This window comes from Anopheles marshallii, chromosome 2 (genome assembly GCF_943734725.1).
Source record: "Anopheles marshallii chromosome 2, idAnoMarsDA_429_01, whole genome shotgun sequence".
Lineage (NCBI taxonomy): Eukaryota > Metazoa > Arthropoda > Insecta > Diptera > Culicidae > Anopheles > Anopheles marshallii.
Window position 1 is genome coordinate 35,015,114 of NC_071326.1, and position 16,050 is coordinate 35,031,163.

Genomic DNA, 16,050 nt, shown 5'->3' on the forward strand with positions numbered 1-16,050 from the left:
TCTACAGCAATTTTCCATTCAAATGACTAGATTACGGTCTCATTATTCTCGCCGTTGGTTCACACGTGCTAAGGTCCTTTTCGCATGTAAATTGAATACCACGCGCAAACCAGCACCCATACCATCCGGTGTATGGGTGGAAATTCCAACGCTGTGCTATCTTAATGCGTTCACTATGTAAACGTACCGGCATATGTCATCCCGACCATTTCCCATTTTGTCACCCTTAGGTTTGTGGGTACGAAGTATAGCTGTCAGTAAATAATTACCCATTTCTCATTTTCTTCCTGATGAGCGCCAACCGAAACTACGCTTTCATGTAGAATGCTGCACCACATGCTAGGCAGCGGATCCTGGTGCGCGGTGCGATGGGAAATTAAACATACAATCCAGGGTTCCTTCTGCATCCCGACCCACTGTGGCTGTAGGGGTTGATTTATCCGGTTTCTAGCTTTCCTGCCCAATACCACAGCTAGTCGAACCATCCTTTGGTATTAAGTGGGCAACTAGGGCCACCGATGCCGAGACAATGTGTTTCAGCCATAGTCGCAGCCCATCAACAGCGGCTATGCAAAAGGTGAAAGTATGAGCGAACTATTGAACTACCAGGCGCCTCCATTGCATCCCGTGGTGGTTCAAAGTGGCCGTATGGGAGGAAATGTTATTTCAGGATCTGTTTTTAGAAAACGATTACGGGGCAGCTAGTTGCTGACAGCAGCTATTTGGAGCGTCCCTAGGAACAGTGGCGCCCGTGCATTTACGGGTCAAACAATCGTTTGACGTGTACAAGGGTTTCGGTGATCGGACGATTACGTCCGAGTCAGAGAAGTTCCCATTACGAACGACCGCACAGGGAAGATGTTCGGTTGATGACTTACGCGCACCACTACCCTCCTCCGGGGCTACTGTTAGCTGAAGTGTAAAATAAAGGAAAACCAGTCAAAGGTATGGTTTCGTTTCATCCCCGAGTTGATACACCTTTTGACCCTTTTTGTGTGACAAATTAACTTGCCAGCATTGCGCAAAGCCCGGGAAGCCCGGGTGTTTGCTATCGTGATGGAAGTTTGTGTTGGGGTGTCAGGCATGTAAATTGTATCCCGGCCGGGACGGACCCGGGGGTCCGTTAAGTTCCTCTATCATTTACTCCATCTGCTGACCGGGAACCGGAGGTTCAACACGCCAAACACGCTGGCCGTGTAGCGAGTTTTCCCATTATCCGAAAGGAATGACGCATACAACCTCACTCACACACATACACAAACAGTCAAAAGGGGATCAAGAATAATAAGCATTTGGTACAAAAGAAAACTCGGTGCCGGTCGAAGACGGTGCAGGAATGGAGCAGTGGCCAAGTGTGTCTGTTTGTCTGTCTGCTGTCACAACAACAAAAACGGAACCTCAAACCCAGCAACATTCGTGGCTTTCCTTTTTCGACCCCAGCATAATTGAGATGGACAGTGGCATAAGCGCGATTGTACAGGCGCTTTACCAGGCATGCTGATACAATCGCGAAAAACGATCTTAATGATGGTCGCTTCCATTTTAACAATGAGGCAACTTACTGTGGAGTTGGTGGCGAGTGCATACAGTTGTGGCCTAACAAGTGGTACAGCAAGTGACCATCAATTACAATAAAATTGTGAGTGTTTGAAAGTTGTAACAGGGAAAGGAATGGAAAATGTTCACGTTGTGTGTTCGATTAATCCCATTCTAGGTTTCATTACTTCAATTATACATTGTGCAATATCTCGTTTTCCCTGTGCTTTTAAGTTAAGTCATGTACTAGAGTAGGTGACCCAATATTGGCTATAATATCTCGTTGAATTTAAATATGTAATTATTCTGAGAAGCTACACGTTCCATAGAAGTTCATAAACTCTGTGAAGCAGGATATGTTTGATCTTCCAAGGATTTATTTGAACAGAATCACATATGGTCTATATTATCAGTTGTACCATTGTGGCGTACCTTTTTCGTAATCATTTTAACAAACTATTCTTGGGATTTTGCTACAAATGTTCCTATCATGGTTGTGGACTGTGAGTAGAGTATTACTGATTTCTGTGAAAATTAAAGTGTTCGACTGCAAAATAAACCAATAAAACCATGTTAGCATACGTAAACTTTGCATGTTGGCCAAAAGTGCTAATCATTGTGCTAATTAATTGCTAATAAAGTGCAATAATTAGATCTTTGACAATGAACATAATGAGATCGTAGAATATATTGGAATTTATTGTAATCTTTAAAATCATTTATATTCAATTGTGTTGTTTTTATGAAAATGGTAAGATTTGTCAGTTTTGCAACATTTGTTAAATTGAATAATCTACCATATGACTATAATTCTTAATATGCTACAGACAATAGATTTCAATTCTTCAGTATATCATTTAGATGGAGTAAATTACACAGTATTAACACAATAGCTAAAATAACCATAATTGGGTCACCTATTTCAAGGGAACTATTTATGATTTATGCTTTCGTTGATTACCGATCCCCTCCAAAAATAATTGGTTGGCACAATAAAGCAAAGTAAAGAGAAATAACTGTAATTTTTCACATTAGATTACCAAACAATTTATCTTCCTTAAACACGGTACGCTCGTGCAGTTCGTATTTTCTTTTGCTTTAAGCCCACACCGCGCTATCATATGCTACGTGTTGAGCGTAGTTCTTCAATAACTACCACTTTAGGTAATATCTCAATCAGACGAAACGAAGATAGGATAAGAAGAAAAAAGCCCACACACCCACTTGGCTAATGGCATCATGAATTATAGCTACCAGGAAGTACGATTCTTCCCGCAATGCGACGCCAAATTACCCACCACCACGATGCAACGGCACAACCGCCGGGGTCAATGATGCCGTTTTCTTCGTGCTCCGGCAACATACGGTTGGTGCCTGATGTGAAGTGAGGTTCACTAATGAACCTTCCGCCCTCGATCCGTAATTATGTGGCGCGCAGGGTGCACGAAAGGACACATCTTGCCGGTTCGGTCGAGATCGGAGTCCTCTGAAATGAAGGTCCCATGCATATAGCAAGTGGACCCCTTATGGTAAGATCACCACATATCAGTTTATGAAATAACACGTTGGCGGAAAATAGCACCGTGAATCGTATATCGCCAATCTGCACCGTTAGCGGCACACTAATCACCCTTCGCGACGACCGGTCAATTGGCGAGTGAGTGTGGTACTTTTTTCGCTCGCCCTGTCGAAGGGCTAGGGGATGACAGAGGTTTTGGGGAAGAGAGAGAAGGAAAAAAAGGAAACCCCAAAAGGAATGGCACATTTGTTCCTGCCGGTCAAGCGCAGGCGGCCAGGAGCAGACGGCAGATGGAAAATGATGTTGGGTGGTCTGTATACAGGCCCCGTTGAAAGGACCGGAAAAGCGCGTTAATTAAAAACAACATCAAAGCGTGCCATGGTTTCAATGAGTGGGTCGCACAGTCACCGTGTTTTGTGTTTTCCTTCGTGATATTTGTTGTTGCTGTTGTTCCTATTGCTGTTGTTGGTGCTGTCAGTGTGGGGAGCCCATTTTGTTCCCTGCTGTGAGCATTTTACTCTAGCCGTTTTCTTCCCTGGTTTGTAGTATTTTGCTTCCAGCCGGGTGCAGTTGGGTGACGAGCCGGGCTGGGTGACGGACCGTGTTGGATGACGGACAGGAAAACCCAGAAACCGCTTTTCACCGCTCACTGCGTTCATGTTTTTCTATCTTGATTTGGTGTGGAGAGACTTTATGCCACACACACACACACACACACACACACACACACACACACACACACACACACACACACACACACACACTATCTCGTACTCTTTCTCACTCTTTAACCGTTTTGTTGCTTGGTCGCACTCACACCGTACCCATTTTTCTGTGCAAAAATTGATTTTTCTTTCGTATGCGCGTGGAAGAAACAGGAAAAGCAGAAAGAAAATAAACCAGTGAAAATGAAACAAAATTTCCCACATCGAGCAGGAAAGGACAAAAAACAACAACAACAACAACAACAAGGTCGGTTCTTACCGGCGCCGGGTCGCACAGTATATTAGGGCATTTTATGTGCGTTCGAACGGGCGTCCAAACACGGTGCTGGTGTTGCCGTGTGAACAAGCGGATAATTTAGCCTCGCCGTTTTGAAAAGGTGCACATGTCCGGTAGCTTGGTTTTTTTGTTTGCTGAGGTGCTTATTTTGGGCTTTATTTTTTCGCCGTCCGCACTCGAATGAGCGATTCGGCTTAAGGAGCGCTATTAATTCACCTGTTTCACCGCACGGTCAGTCGTCAAGGCGACCTCCGCTGGTGACTGGAACCGATTAAACGGTATACCCGGGTGGTGTGGTCGCGTGCTCGATCGTTCGCAGTGTTGGTTTTGGTTTCTTTTTAATTTTCAGGTGTGGAAATTCACTCCTGTTTGCGTTCGCGCTTTAAAGATGTTATTCTAGCAACTGGGCGAAACAAAAGTACAAATATTCGAAAGAAAAGAAAAGATGATTTGTGACGAGCTTACGAAGAGCTTCTGTGACAGGCTGTGTACTTTAGCTTATATGTCTTTTTGTTTTTGCTGGAAACCTTCGCGACAAGTACAACGGCACAAAGTGTGACTCCAACTCAGGTGTAAAAAAGGAAAGCATGGAATCTCAACCATCCTGCAGTAAACCTTCCACACTACTGCCTTCCAACTTCATTCCTACCTACACTCACTCCGCAAGGTACATGTTTTATTCGCAACATTTTCCGCTTCGTGTCTGCTCCGCCTGTATTGCCAGATGCCCTGTTCAGACGGTTGTCTTTTTGCACTGTTTATGCTGTTGTGTATTTGTATACGCGCACGTTTGTCTAGCCGGTGACAGGGCGAAACGATAAGTTAAATAGGATGGAACTGAAGTAACTCACAGCTAAAAGGTTTCACCCGCAGCAAATGCTCCAGTTGCCGTGTCACCGGGCATGACCTCCGAGACCAGTGCGCGATCGATCGCGTTGCGCCTGGTTGTGCGTGGCGGTTGTGATGGTTGTTGCTGCTGTGCAACATTTAAACTGACATTATTCATTGCTGGTTCTGGTGAAGCTTGCTTTTGACATTTGCGGGCGGGGGTTTATTTTTTGAAGGATTGTAAAAGATTTTGGCAGTACTTGCGAAGCAATTCCTATTCCTTGCCGTGTCATGGGCATCAGGACCTAGCATGGGACACGGAAATTGACGGATATCTGAGCTTGTTTGGAAGTTTTCGTGGGCGCTTATGTTTAGCAATATGATTGAGTTGAAGATTTTCACAATTCTTTAACACAGACACAAACTTGTAGGTGGATTTGCAAGAGGTACTTGTGATTTATATATGTGACATATGCTGGGTACGGTACGTATTTGTGTTTTTGAAATCCAAAAATAAACGTAAATCCTTTTTTATTCCACTTCCTTACAAGTTTGCTTTACCACCAGTCAGGCTTGCGCGACCAAGGGCACGTTCGCTTCGTCTTGAGGGATTCCGATCACGGACCAAATAAACATACATGACCTCAGGCACACATACACAGAACCGCACACGCACACATAAATCCGACCGGGGTTCGTTCACACGCTACTAAAACCTGGTGCCCTTAATCCGTGACTGCGCTAATTGAGCTTTGTTATGGTATTTGGCCAAATCGGAACGTGGCGATGACTAATTTCCCGGGCCCACATCCGGTCACCCGTCACCCTCTAGCACCAACAGCAGCGCACCATTGTACCCATGGAAGCCTCTCGCACACAAGCTCACACGTTCGCTACACACGCACTTTCCTTGTTTGGTGGGAGCACTGTGACTGCTAACACCCATTTAACTCGTTCAGCCAGACCACGAGGGTCCTTTCGACAAAAATAAACCACGATGCTCAGTACACCCTGGGATGGGTTGGGTAGTAGACACACAAGCACTAGGACAATCGCAGCTTTTTTCCGTATGCCCATACCTATTCGGTACCGGCACTAGGGCACAGCACTCACATAACAAGCGACAACGCACAGGAAGGCCATTAGTTTGTCGGCTTTCTTATTTTTTCACCTTCTTTTTCCGTTTCTGTCTTCACGCTCGTCTGTTAATCCGGCTAAAAATACTGCTCAAACTCCGATGCCGTGACTGGCACATTCCGGTGGTTTTACAAACCCGTGGCGACCTGGCGACGTTTTGCGTATCGCTTACGCAGTGAAATTTTGCGTCTGGGTCGCGATTAAACGCTCGAAACGGATCCGGTTCGGTGTACGGTTCGGACAAAACTGGAGCACCCGCCGATGGGTACACAACCAAACCCGAACGCAAAACCGAACGATGCCCGAACGTTGGCGGCTCCAGTCGACGTTGGTTCGAAGCTACCGAAAACTCGGCACGAGAACTGTCAAAGTTCGGCCTTTGGCGCGGAAAAACCGAACCCTGTGTTCGGGTTTTCGTGCTCGGAAAATGGGAAATGGTTTTGCAATCCTTGAATGCGAAATGCACATCGTGGGAGAGTAGGTTCGCAGTTGGTGAGTGACGAGAGCGAGTATACGGTACGGATAATCGAGACTGCTCGAAAAAGGTATAACCCGTAAAAAAATGCTTCCGCAAGACAGTTCTCTTGGCAAGCAGAATTTTCCTTTCTCTTGTTCTCTCGCGGTAAATTATACAACCCAAGCTCATGATGGAGACTACGATGCTGTGAAACGTACTGCAGAGCGATACAAAAACGTGTCACCAAAGCAGCATTTGTTGCTTCCCGTTGCACTTCACACTTGATAAAGTGCTACAGCCTAGAATTGATGAAATATATCTTACGCACTTGAGAAAAGCTGGGTTAACCTTAGATGAACAGAATCGGAATCATTTGCTCTCATTATTTAGGTGGGTTGTTATGCTGGACTTGAACCTTTTAAAACTATTATTTTGATAAAGGTTTAAGAGTTTAGCGGATATTCAGTCATCAATAACAACATTACGTAAATCGTACGTTATTCGTTTCCTGGCAGATCATATTGCTACTCAAAATGTTTACTTTTGAGCACACGGTTTAATGCTCTCTTCCATCACGAAGCGCACAACTAGCAATAACAAAAAAATAAATGCGAACTCACCAAGTCCCGAGAGGAAAACCGCACGAACAACTACAGCAACAAAAAAGCTTCCATATTGCCATCGTCGATCGTCGCCGGTGCGTATGTGTAAGAGTAATTAAAATGTCATATCCAACGTTCCAGAGCTAAAGCACGATCTATGGCGCGTAGCCGTCCCTTCTAACTTTCACCAGCACGGAAACGAATGCCGTAGCGAGGTTACCTCCCGCCATTTTCTACTACTCACACACTCACAAATGCATCCCGTTCGCCAATGGTCCGAACTTCAAACGGTTGTGCACCGTTCGACCGAAACCCATTCTCGCAACAGATTGCGATCCACGGTCCCGTTCGGACGGGGGTTTGATGGGTTTTCAAGCTGTCAGAAAGGAAGTTTTTGGGACAAACAAAAAAATGCAATAACTGCTACCATTATGTTTCACAGCCCAAATGGACATGTGGCGGGGTTAGGCTGGACCACGGTCCGAAATCCATCCTAATCGGTAGCCCGATGTACGGCTTACTTGTTGGATGTGAGTTGAATAGAGTAAAAACAAAACGGTGGAAACTCTGCTTACAACTACATCATGTCCCAGAAGCAATCAAGCAAGCAAAAAAAAGCAATAATCTTTGTAATGCTCACTGACCGTTAGTGTGTAATGGTCGCGTGTAGATACTCTGCTTTGTCTTTCGATACGATTTGATGGCTTGATTTCTGTGTGACCTTAAATTGAGCACTTCCGGTGACGCGTGACCCAGAGGAAGAAGAGTTGCAGGTCACTGCCGACTCTCGCACAAAGCACGGGTCACGCTGCACACGGGCATGCCTTCCATGCTCTCATGGGAATGGCTGCTGTGCGCATAAATACTCGATGCCGGAGGAGTTTATTTATGAAGCGCGTATTAATATTCAGCAGCAATGAATGCTCGGTACTCCGGCCACCGAGAAGGAGTCCCTGGAGATTCCAGTGTCCGTACCTGGCCGAACAGGCGAACGTTCTTGTGTGTGTGTAGAAAGCGTGAGGTAAAAATACCTACCATACCATTTCAACGTGGCTGCCAACGCAACAAAACAGCATCATCAAGCCGTCGTGAAGCACCATGGCAAGTCATTCCGTAGGTGTGCCGTTCATTCTTCCCTGTCCAACCCTTCCAATCCGCACCGCACCAGGCTGGCAGACGGCCATTCCTTCGGTCTACGGGGTTTCGGGATGGATTTCGGTCCTTCGGTTCTGTCACTGACGAACGAAACCCATATATCTACTTACATGCTTCACGGATCACAGCCAAAGACAGTTTCAAGCAAAATTCAAAAGGTCGACCGTCCCTTCTGATGTCATACGGGTTCCCGCACAGAGTACGCAAAAGGCTGGACGTCTTCCGCATTTCTCACAGTCAGGACACAGTCGGGACGGGACAGCGGGTGGAGGGGACAGGAGTTGTTGGTGTGAATGTTGGCGAGGTCCGGCAGCAATCCGGCAGCTTAAACATATGTGCACACAGGATGTGTAACCTATCACGGAACGGAATGGCCCATCCACCGAGATGAAGTATGAGAAAGTAAGGGGTATGGCTGTTTGGTACGTGCTTCGAAACCTCGAACAACGCGACGGTTGATGCTGCAAACGAAATGAAGTGAGTGATAATTTACAAGATCTATTTAAGACGTCGTCTTATCTAATTACTATATAAATAAGGCCGGGAATAAATTTACCACCGTGCGAGGCGGGCACGTTTGTGTCTCTGCGTGTGGATGCGGATGGCAGCCGTCACACTCATTCCAGTGCCTGTGCTGTTTGATGCTGGCGGTAACGGACGCAAACAAACGGTTGGCGAGGAAAGGCTTAGTCTTGCGATGGCGTGAAGATGGAACACCTTTGCCAGTGTCGGCAAAAACATTGGAAGACTTTCTTTCGCCGTGTTCTGGAGCATTCAGCTTTGATTGCTCAACTGAGAGTCTAGCGTGCCTGGGAAAGATACGAACGATTTGCTTTAATAGTGCTAGTTTACGCTTTATTTCCTGTTTGTGATGAGCTTTTGAAGAACCAGTCAGTAGTGGTGGAGTCCGTTTGACAAATTTAAAAACAATTGCGCACATTGAATTGTTTCTATTTTGAGGAGCGTTTTTGTGGAAAAAAAGCATTTTTTGCTATTTATTAAGTTGCGAGTGTTTTACTTCAGTTTAATTAAGGTAAATTAAATGGCATCGAAGGACGGTGAAAGCTAATTTGATCAATTGCTGGTGATGTTAAAATTAGAAGTAAGCCATACTAACGATTAGCGACAGTGCCAATTGAAGAAGTTTATAATTTCTTATAATTCTTTCACGAATTTTTCTGTGCTCTTTGTCTTCCCTATTTCGAGTGCTTTGCCAACACTAAGGAAATAGTGGAATAAAAGTACGCATCTGATGGTTTTAAACTATTAAGCAATAGTGCTAATTATTTCACCCACCAAAGTCTCTTTGACACCTAAAGAAAATCAGCGTTTTGAGTGTTTTAATAACATAAAGGCATGCCTTCATGGGGCCTCGCATGCCTTCTTATGAACTAAAGTACGCATCTAGTGGTTTGGAGCTGTTGCTGAAATATGGGTTTGCCTATGAGGGATATATTACTGAACGTATTATACTCGTAAGATACTCAAAACGGAGCTTCAGGAATATCACTTCCAAGGAAATGTTGTGAGTTAATTTCATATCGGTTAATTCACTTGCTTTGATATTCCGATAGCGATATAAAAATATTTGATGAGAAATTTTAGCACTTCGTCACTTTAACTCAAATTTTTCATCATGTTTTAATTCTTATCGTATTCGCATAGTCGCTGATCGTTGCATTGTTCAGCAGTAAGCTTATTACAATTTCCATACAAAATTTGTTATTATTAATTATTTCATATATGTTTTCTACCAGCTTCTGAATGAAAGACCCACCCGACTGCCATTCGAATATAATTTCAAGTGCAAAAATGTCCCTTTTTATGCAGTTCGCACAATGCCGGCATAGAACGCAACAGTTGCTGCTACACTCCAATAAAGTCATCGTGCCTCGTGCATCAGAAATCAAAAGTGTGCATATTGGGGAGATTTACTTTTCTTTCCATCCAGCTTCTTCGGATTTTTGTTATACTTTATCCGGCACTAATTCACCTGCGTTCTCTTGTTTTTTTGCTGATGCGTAGCAACAAATGTCTGCCGTACATGGTCACAACCGCACCCGGGGAGATGGCGTTGAAGCAAACAAAGTGGAATAATAATAAAACGGAACCATGCGCAAAAAGGCGAACCGCAAAAATAGGAATAAAAATAAAAATGAGCGAATTGTAACGACTCGGTATAATAATTCAGCCGGAAATTAATTCCTTACAAGAAAAAAGCGGAACCGGCGAAGAGTCCTCCGGCCTGGTCCACCGTTGCCTGCTAACAAAGCACGTGCGACATGGTCCGGTGGTCCATTCACATGCTTGTCGTAAATATTTCTTCGTTCGCGTATTTTTTTTTGGGAGGACGAATGTGCAAGAGGTGTCAGTTTCGCCGCACCCGGAAAGGAAGCCCGCAGGATGATCCTTTTTTTTTATTCGACCGTTGCTGCTAGTGATGGTTTCCTCTCGAGCGTTCCTTTGTTATGTTATCCTTACCGATGATCTTTCCACGTTTCAACGCCTCCCGCACGCCTAATCACGTTCACCCTCGAGGTGGCCGTGGCAAGTAGTTGTAGATGAAGGAATAAATGTTTCTTCACTCGGTCGTTTTCTTTATTGTCTCCAATGCCGGGATGGATCCGTTCCGACTGTGCAAAATGTGTGACGCGGTTTTGGAACCGGGATAACAAATGGTTCCCGATAAACTTTTCTAGCGGGCTGAAAAGTGAGACCGACGGACCGAGAGGATGGGAGGGGAACAAAAACAAAATCCCTCTTGTCCCGTACCGTATCTACGAGTACAAAAGGAGGGATCTTTTCGGTTGGATCGAGATGGCCTCGAAAAGTGTCGCACTTATCCAATAGGAAAAAGGCTTTATCCCCCCAAAACACACGCACCCGCACCAATCGCTGCAAAGTGCGAAGCAATACCGACTCAAGGCCCTAGGTGTACGGTAAGGCAGAGAGGAGGGATGTCGGGGTACAGTTCAGTACTGGTAGTGGTGTAATTTTTCCTGATTATTTTATATCCCTTAATGTCCTGGCGCATGTTGGGGTTCGGGGCGTCTCGGCGAAAAACTCGACGTGAGACGTCGGACGAGAGAGCAGAGCTGCTGCTTCTGCATCATACCACATTTTCGAACCGGATGTTTTGTTTAGTCCGCTGTACTACTTCACTACTCAGCTCTGTTTTTTTCTAGCGCTAAATACGCTCCTTGGGGATCTGCTACAACTGATTCCCTCAGCAAAAAGTATCACGAAAAAAAATCCCCGTACATTGTGTGCAGTGGCAGGAAAAGCAAAACCCAAAACAAAACCGCCCCAAGCAAGGACTGCAGAACGGAAACGAATTTATTTTGATTATCTGGCTGTTGTCTAGCACACAGGGACAACCAAAGTGGGCTTAGCTTTTCTCCCAGAGTGTTGTCCTACCAAAGCCCCACTGCTGGCTGTATGTTACGGGTGAAAACAAATGAATAAGTATTTTCGTAGCAACCCATGCTAAGGATGCTTCGGCTGGTGGGCATCGAGACGGGTACGAGTTGGAACTGGATGGTGAATGATAGAGCAAAGGTGGCCGTGATAAACTTTTCTACGAGCTTGTGACATAAACATAACACAGTTTCTATGAGCGCGCGTAGTATTGGGCCCGTCACGTATGCGAACCGTCTTAATCTGATCCGAGCGCAAATTCGGAGGAATTCGTTTTGCTACAGACAAAAGCGGTATCGAAGGGTGATTTGTTTCATTTTAACCAGTAAATGGAGTGCCCTTAGGCATTAGCCAACGGACTTTTAACGGTTTAAGTAGATGTAAATATGCGTTCATTGAAGCGCTTAGCTGTCAAAATAATATAATTTTTGCTGCAAGCAAGCTAAATGTCATGCAGCTTGTTATTTAAAACATGAACATAAAAACTCTCTGCGTTTCAAGTAACTTCAAGCGTCTTTGTCATCATTTGTCATAGCGAGTTGAGGCTGTAAAGTATTCTGGGTGGACGAATCGTTTAATGATCATTAAAGCAACTTCAAATAGAAAATGCAACTTGCCTGCCAAAACATGTACTTTTTTTAGAATTTGGACCAATTAAAAAAACAAACTTATTTTATGAAAAACGTATTTTAACTCAAAGAAGTAGAATTGTTATTTGTCGTTGCAAATTGTCGTTGTCGTATTGTCGAAATCCTATCGTTTGAGCGCTAGCAATTGCGTCAAATGGGGATTACACTTGTTACGCGAATGGTTATAATCTATTATTGCTCCTTTTGGTTTTCAACTGCTAGGTCTCTAATAACACTTGTATTCTTCTATTTCATCTAGATTCCTAATATTACGGATAAGGATACCGTCACGCGCCATCTTGTGGTTTGACTTTCTGTCTCGCGCATCGACTAATTTGGCCCTGTCAATCTTCCTTACTGTAAACGGTATGTTTATAAAAAAAAATCTGTTCGGCGCAAACACCTGCAGCAAAAAGTATTATGCTCCTCGTATGTTCTACACAAACGCGCGAATTATGGTCGTTTTAGGCATGGGCTACTTAAATAAATGATAGGGATTGATAGCTGGACCATCAATTTATACTATGGATTCAACAAAAAGCAGTCGAATAGTTCGATAGCTATAATAACAACACAAAAACTAAATATTAAACATTCTACTTGCACACAAAGTGTACGACTACATGGCATAGCCTCTTCCATCGTTCAATCATCATTTAACCCCTTCTGGACCACCAAATCAGGACGAAACTAACATCGAAGTATTATTCCTATATCACTAATATTACAGAATTGCCAGTTTATTGTCCTTGAAAGCTAGGAATGAAAAATCATAAAAAAAAAGTTTGATTTTGAGTTACTGTTACTATAGCTATTAGAATATAATTGTTCTGCTTCTTTACAAACACAACAACGTCAATAGGTTAATATCTAGTATTTCTAGTTTTCTGGTTTGGACAAGAAGTATAAATTGACGAACTAGTTCCCAAACCTCATGATTGATTATACTATTCCATCCCTTAAACGTACAACGTTCATTGTTTTTTGTGAAACATTCGTGTAGACGAATATATTTTGGTTACTGCGTTGAGTGCAGCGTTAAGTGGAGTACTTCCGTAACAACGGTATACTGTGAACATTTTGATCAACATTTACCACTTTTACTGTTTGCATTTCGGAACGCTGCTACTACTCTTGTATGTTTTCTAGAATCCAATCTACGTAGTTGATCACGTTAGTGTACACTTCCGGGTTTGCCAGTTTACACGACGAATCTTTGTGCGATAACACTCCCAACAAAAAATACTTATCGTTTTTCGTATACTGTAACGGAGCTCCAGATGTTTCTGTGATATAGCTGCCTTGACTGAATTGCTGCTTGGCACATATCTGACTTGTAGTTTCCTCCTCCAAGCAATGGCAAATTTCAGCAACGTAACCATATGTTATACCCCCATAACGACTGCCGAAACCAAAAGCTTGACTAAAAGGTTTGTCCAAATTAGAAATTTCACCATTCACTGCAAGGCAGATCGGATTCACGTTGCTCTGATTAGTGTCCGCTCGGTCTCGTAGGCGGATAAGTGCAATATTATTTTCCAAATATTCTTTGTTGTAGTAAGGGTGTGTGGTTACCGACTCAATGCTCAATAATTGATCCGATGGCAAACAAACCTTTCTTCCTTCTACCATGATACAGTTCGGGAACAGGCTATTTTTTTCATACTCTCCCAACCGCACGGACGATCTGCAATGAAGGATAACCATTATAAATGAACTGAAAGCGTACGTTCACGCAAAAGTGTACACACAAGGTATATCGAAAATCGATGTCGGTTATGCAGCGCGCACTGGTAACTAAGTAGAAATCGTTAATTAATGTTGCTTGACATCTCGACATTTTTCTGCTCGTTTTGGTGTCAATAAACTCCAGCTGACCCACCCAAGGAAATCCGAATAGAAACGGCTTTAATATTTTGTCCGTAACTTTGTACGGCGCTATACCACAGGTGGACATCGGAAGCAATTTGATTTTACGTTTTCTATCATCCCTTGATAAAACTGATTGACTACTCCTTGCGCGCATGTGTGGTTGGATCCATTTCAAGTACTTCGCCACATCGGTAAACACGGTGTATTCCTTCGTGTCACATATAAGCGTATTTTGGTGAGGCTTAGTGAAAGAAACCACTCCGCGAATGTACCAGACATCATTGAACTTGAAGAATAAACCCCCTCCACTGTCACCGTTGCAGGCACCGATCCCATCACGATTGCCAGCACAGAACATATTCGAGGTAAGATGATAGGCAAACGCGTTTCGGTTGCTTTCGATGCAGGTGATATGACTAACGACGGGAATACTTGCTTCACGCAAAGTGTTGGAAACATTGCCAGTCTCATCTCTACCGAATCCGATCACCGTACCCCATGTGCCCTCGATCGTGTTCAGATCATCGCCTCGATTCCACAAGCAAACCGGTTGAATATAGTCGGTGTACGTAATGTCGGTTGTGAGCTTTATCAGAGCGATATCGTGCTGAATGCGGTTGACGTTGTATTCCGGATGTACGATCAACTGGAATGCTTCGTGTTCTTGTGCGCGGTTGCTACCTCCACGTAGTCGGTTTCGTCCAACGTGCACTAAAACGAGCTCTTTTGCGATTAAACCTTGCCGCGTCATCACACAGTGAGCCGCTAGAATCGAAGAGATGGGAAACGCTATGATGGACTCAAGTAGCAAACAGGTTTGTGTTCGGGCCTACCCGTTAAAACTGTATTGTGATCCAGAATCGTGCCTCCGCATGCGTAAACGAACGATGGACCATCGTTGTGAAAGAGTGTCACATGCCATGGCCAATAGCCCTCCTTTGATTCGATACCGTTTACAATAAGTTGATTTGCCACCTTCCGTTTGCCACAGGTTTGTGCTAAGCTTAAAGGGACAACCAGCAAATGGCACAACAGTACCAACGCGGTTGCGTATCTCCCTAAACGACCCATTCTGTACGTTTGATAACCTATCTCTAGCTGCGCACACAAAACAGCTATGTCTTAAAAAACGATTTTGCACCCGTTAGAGAATTCACAAATAGAAACAGTTCTGGAGGAGCACGAAATGAAAGAGCGCACTGGATTATCAGCCTGGCAACTTGTTGAGTAGCTGTGACAATACTGAAATACGAAATTTCGGATGACCATCTTCGACGCTGATCGATCTTGAAGTTCGCTCTTTTTGGGCAGATTATTAGCGTGCTCTTGGGAGCGGAGAGCAGCAATATTTTTAAATTAAATACACCATGCCGCATCTCTTATTGTAGGCGCCTATCGTTATCATGAATTTTTTTTTATTCAATAAGGGCGGTCAGGCCGTATTGCTCTTTATCATGATTTCTTGTTATAACATTTTTCAATACAATTGAATAAAAAAAATGGAAATAGGTTTTTGTTTTGATTGATAGGTTTTGAAATATGAACCCCCTAAGCGGCGCTGTATACTTGTAACGTAAGCGGCATAAGCCTTTATCAATTATCATTTTTTTTAAGTATGCTGGCTGGTGTCTTCTAAGGCCGTTGAGATGACATATGCTACGTTTCTTGCGATAGGCGCTTGCGTTGTTCTGTCATCCTAAAAGCCCTCTCATAATGTTATTATATAACTTTATGCAATATGAACTTATAGATTTTGTTAGTAACAACAACATTCAGCGTTAAAAGAAGTAACATGAAACGTGATTATGAAGTGCATTGTAACACATCAACATATGCACGAGAAATCCGCAAAAGATGTTGAATGTTATGTTTAAGTAATTGCCATTTCAATTCATA

General features: G+C 43.7%; 1 protein-coding gene across 1 annotated transcript; it reads right to left on the reverse strand.

Annotated features, from left to right (window-relative positions):
• Positions 1-13,410: 13,410 nt before the first annotated feature.
• LOC128717897 (testisin-like) lies at positions 13,411-15,225 on the reverse strand. Its single transcript, XM_053811573.1, has 3 exons — positions 14,988-15,225; positions 14,034-14,919; positions 13,411-13,969 (listed from the first exon to the last, which is right to left on the reverse strand). Exons 1-3 carry the CDS (start codon positions 15,223-15,225, stop codon positions 13,411-13,413), a joined length of 1,683 nt encoding a protein of 560 aa, XP_053667548.1.
• Positions 15,226-16,050: the final 825 nt, after the last annotated feature.

Excerpts from the sequence above, each read along its gene's own strand:
- LOC128717897 (XM_053811573.1), bottom strand. The coding sequence starts at position 15,225 with ATGGGTCGTTTAGGGAGATACGCAACCGCGTTGGTACTGTTGTGCCAT. Across the intron at positions 14,920-14,987 it reads TCACAATACAGTTTTAACGG|CGGCTCACTGTGTGATGACG; the intron begins GTAGGCCCGAAC and ends CTTCGATTCTAG. Across the intron at positions 13,970-14,033 it reads ATCGATTTTCGATATACCTT|ATCGTCCGTGCGGTTGGGAG; the intron begins GTGTGTACACTT and ends CCTTCATTGCAG.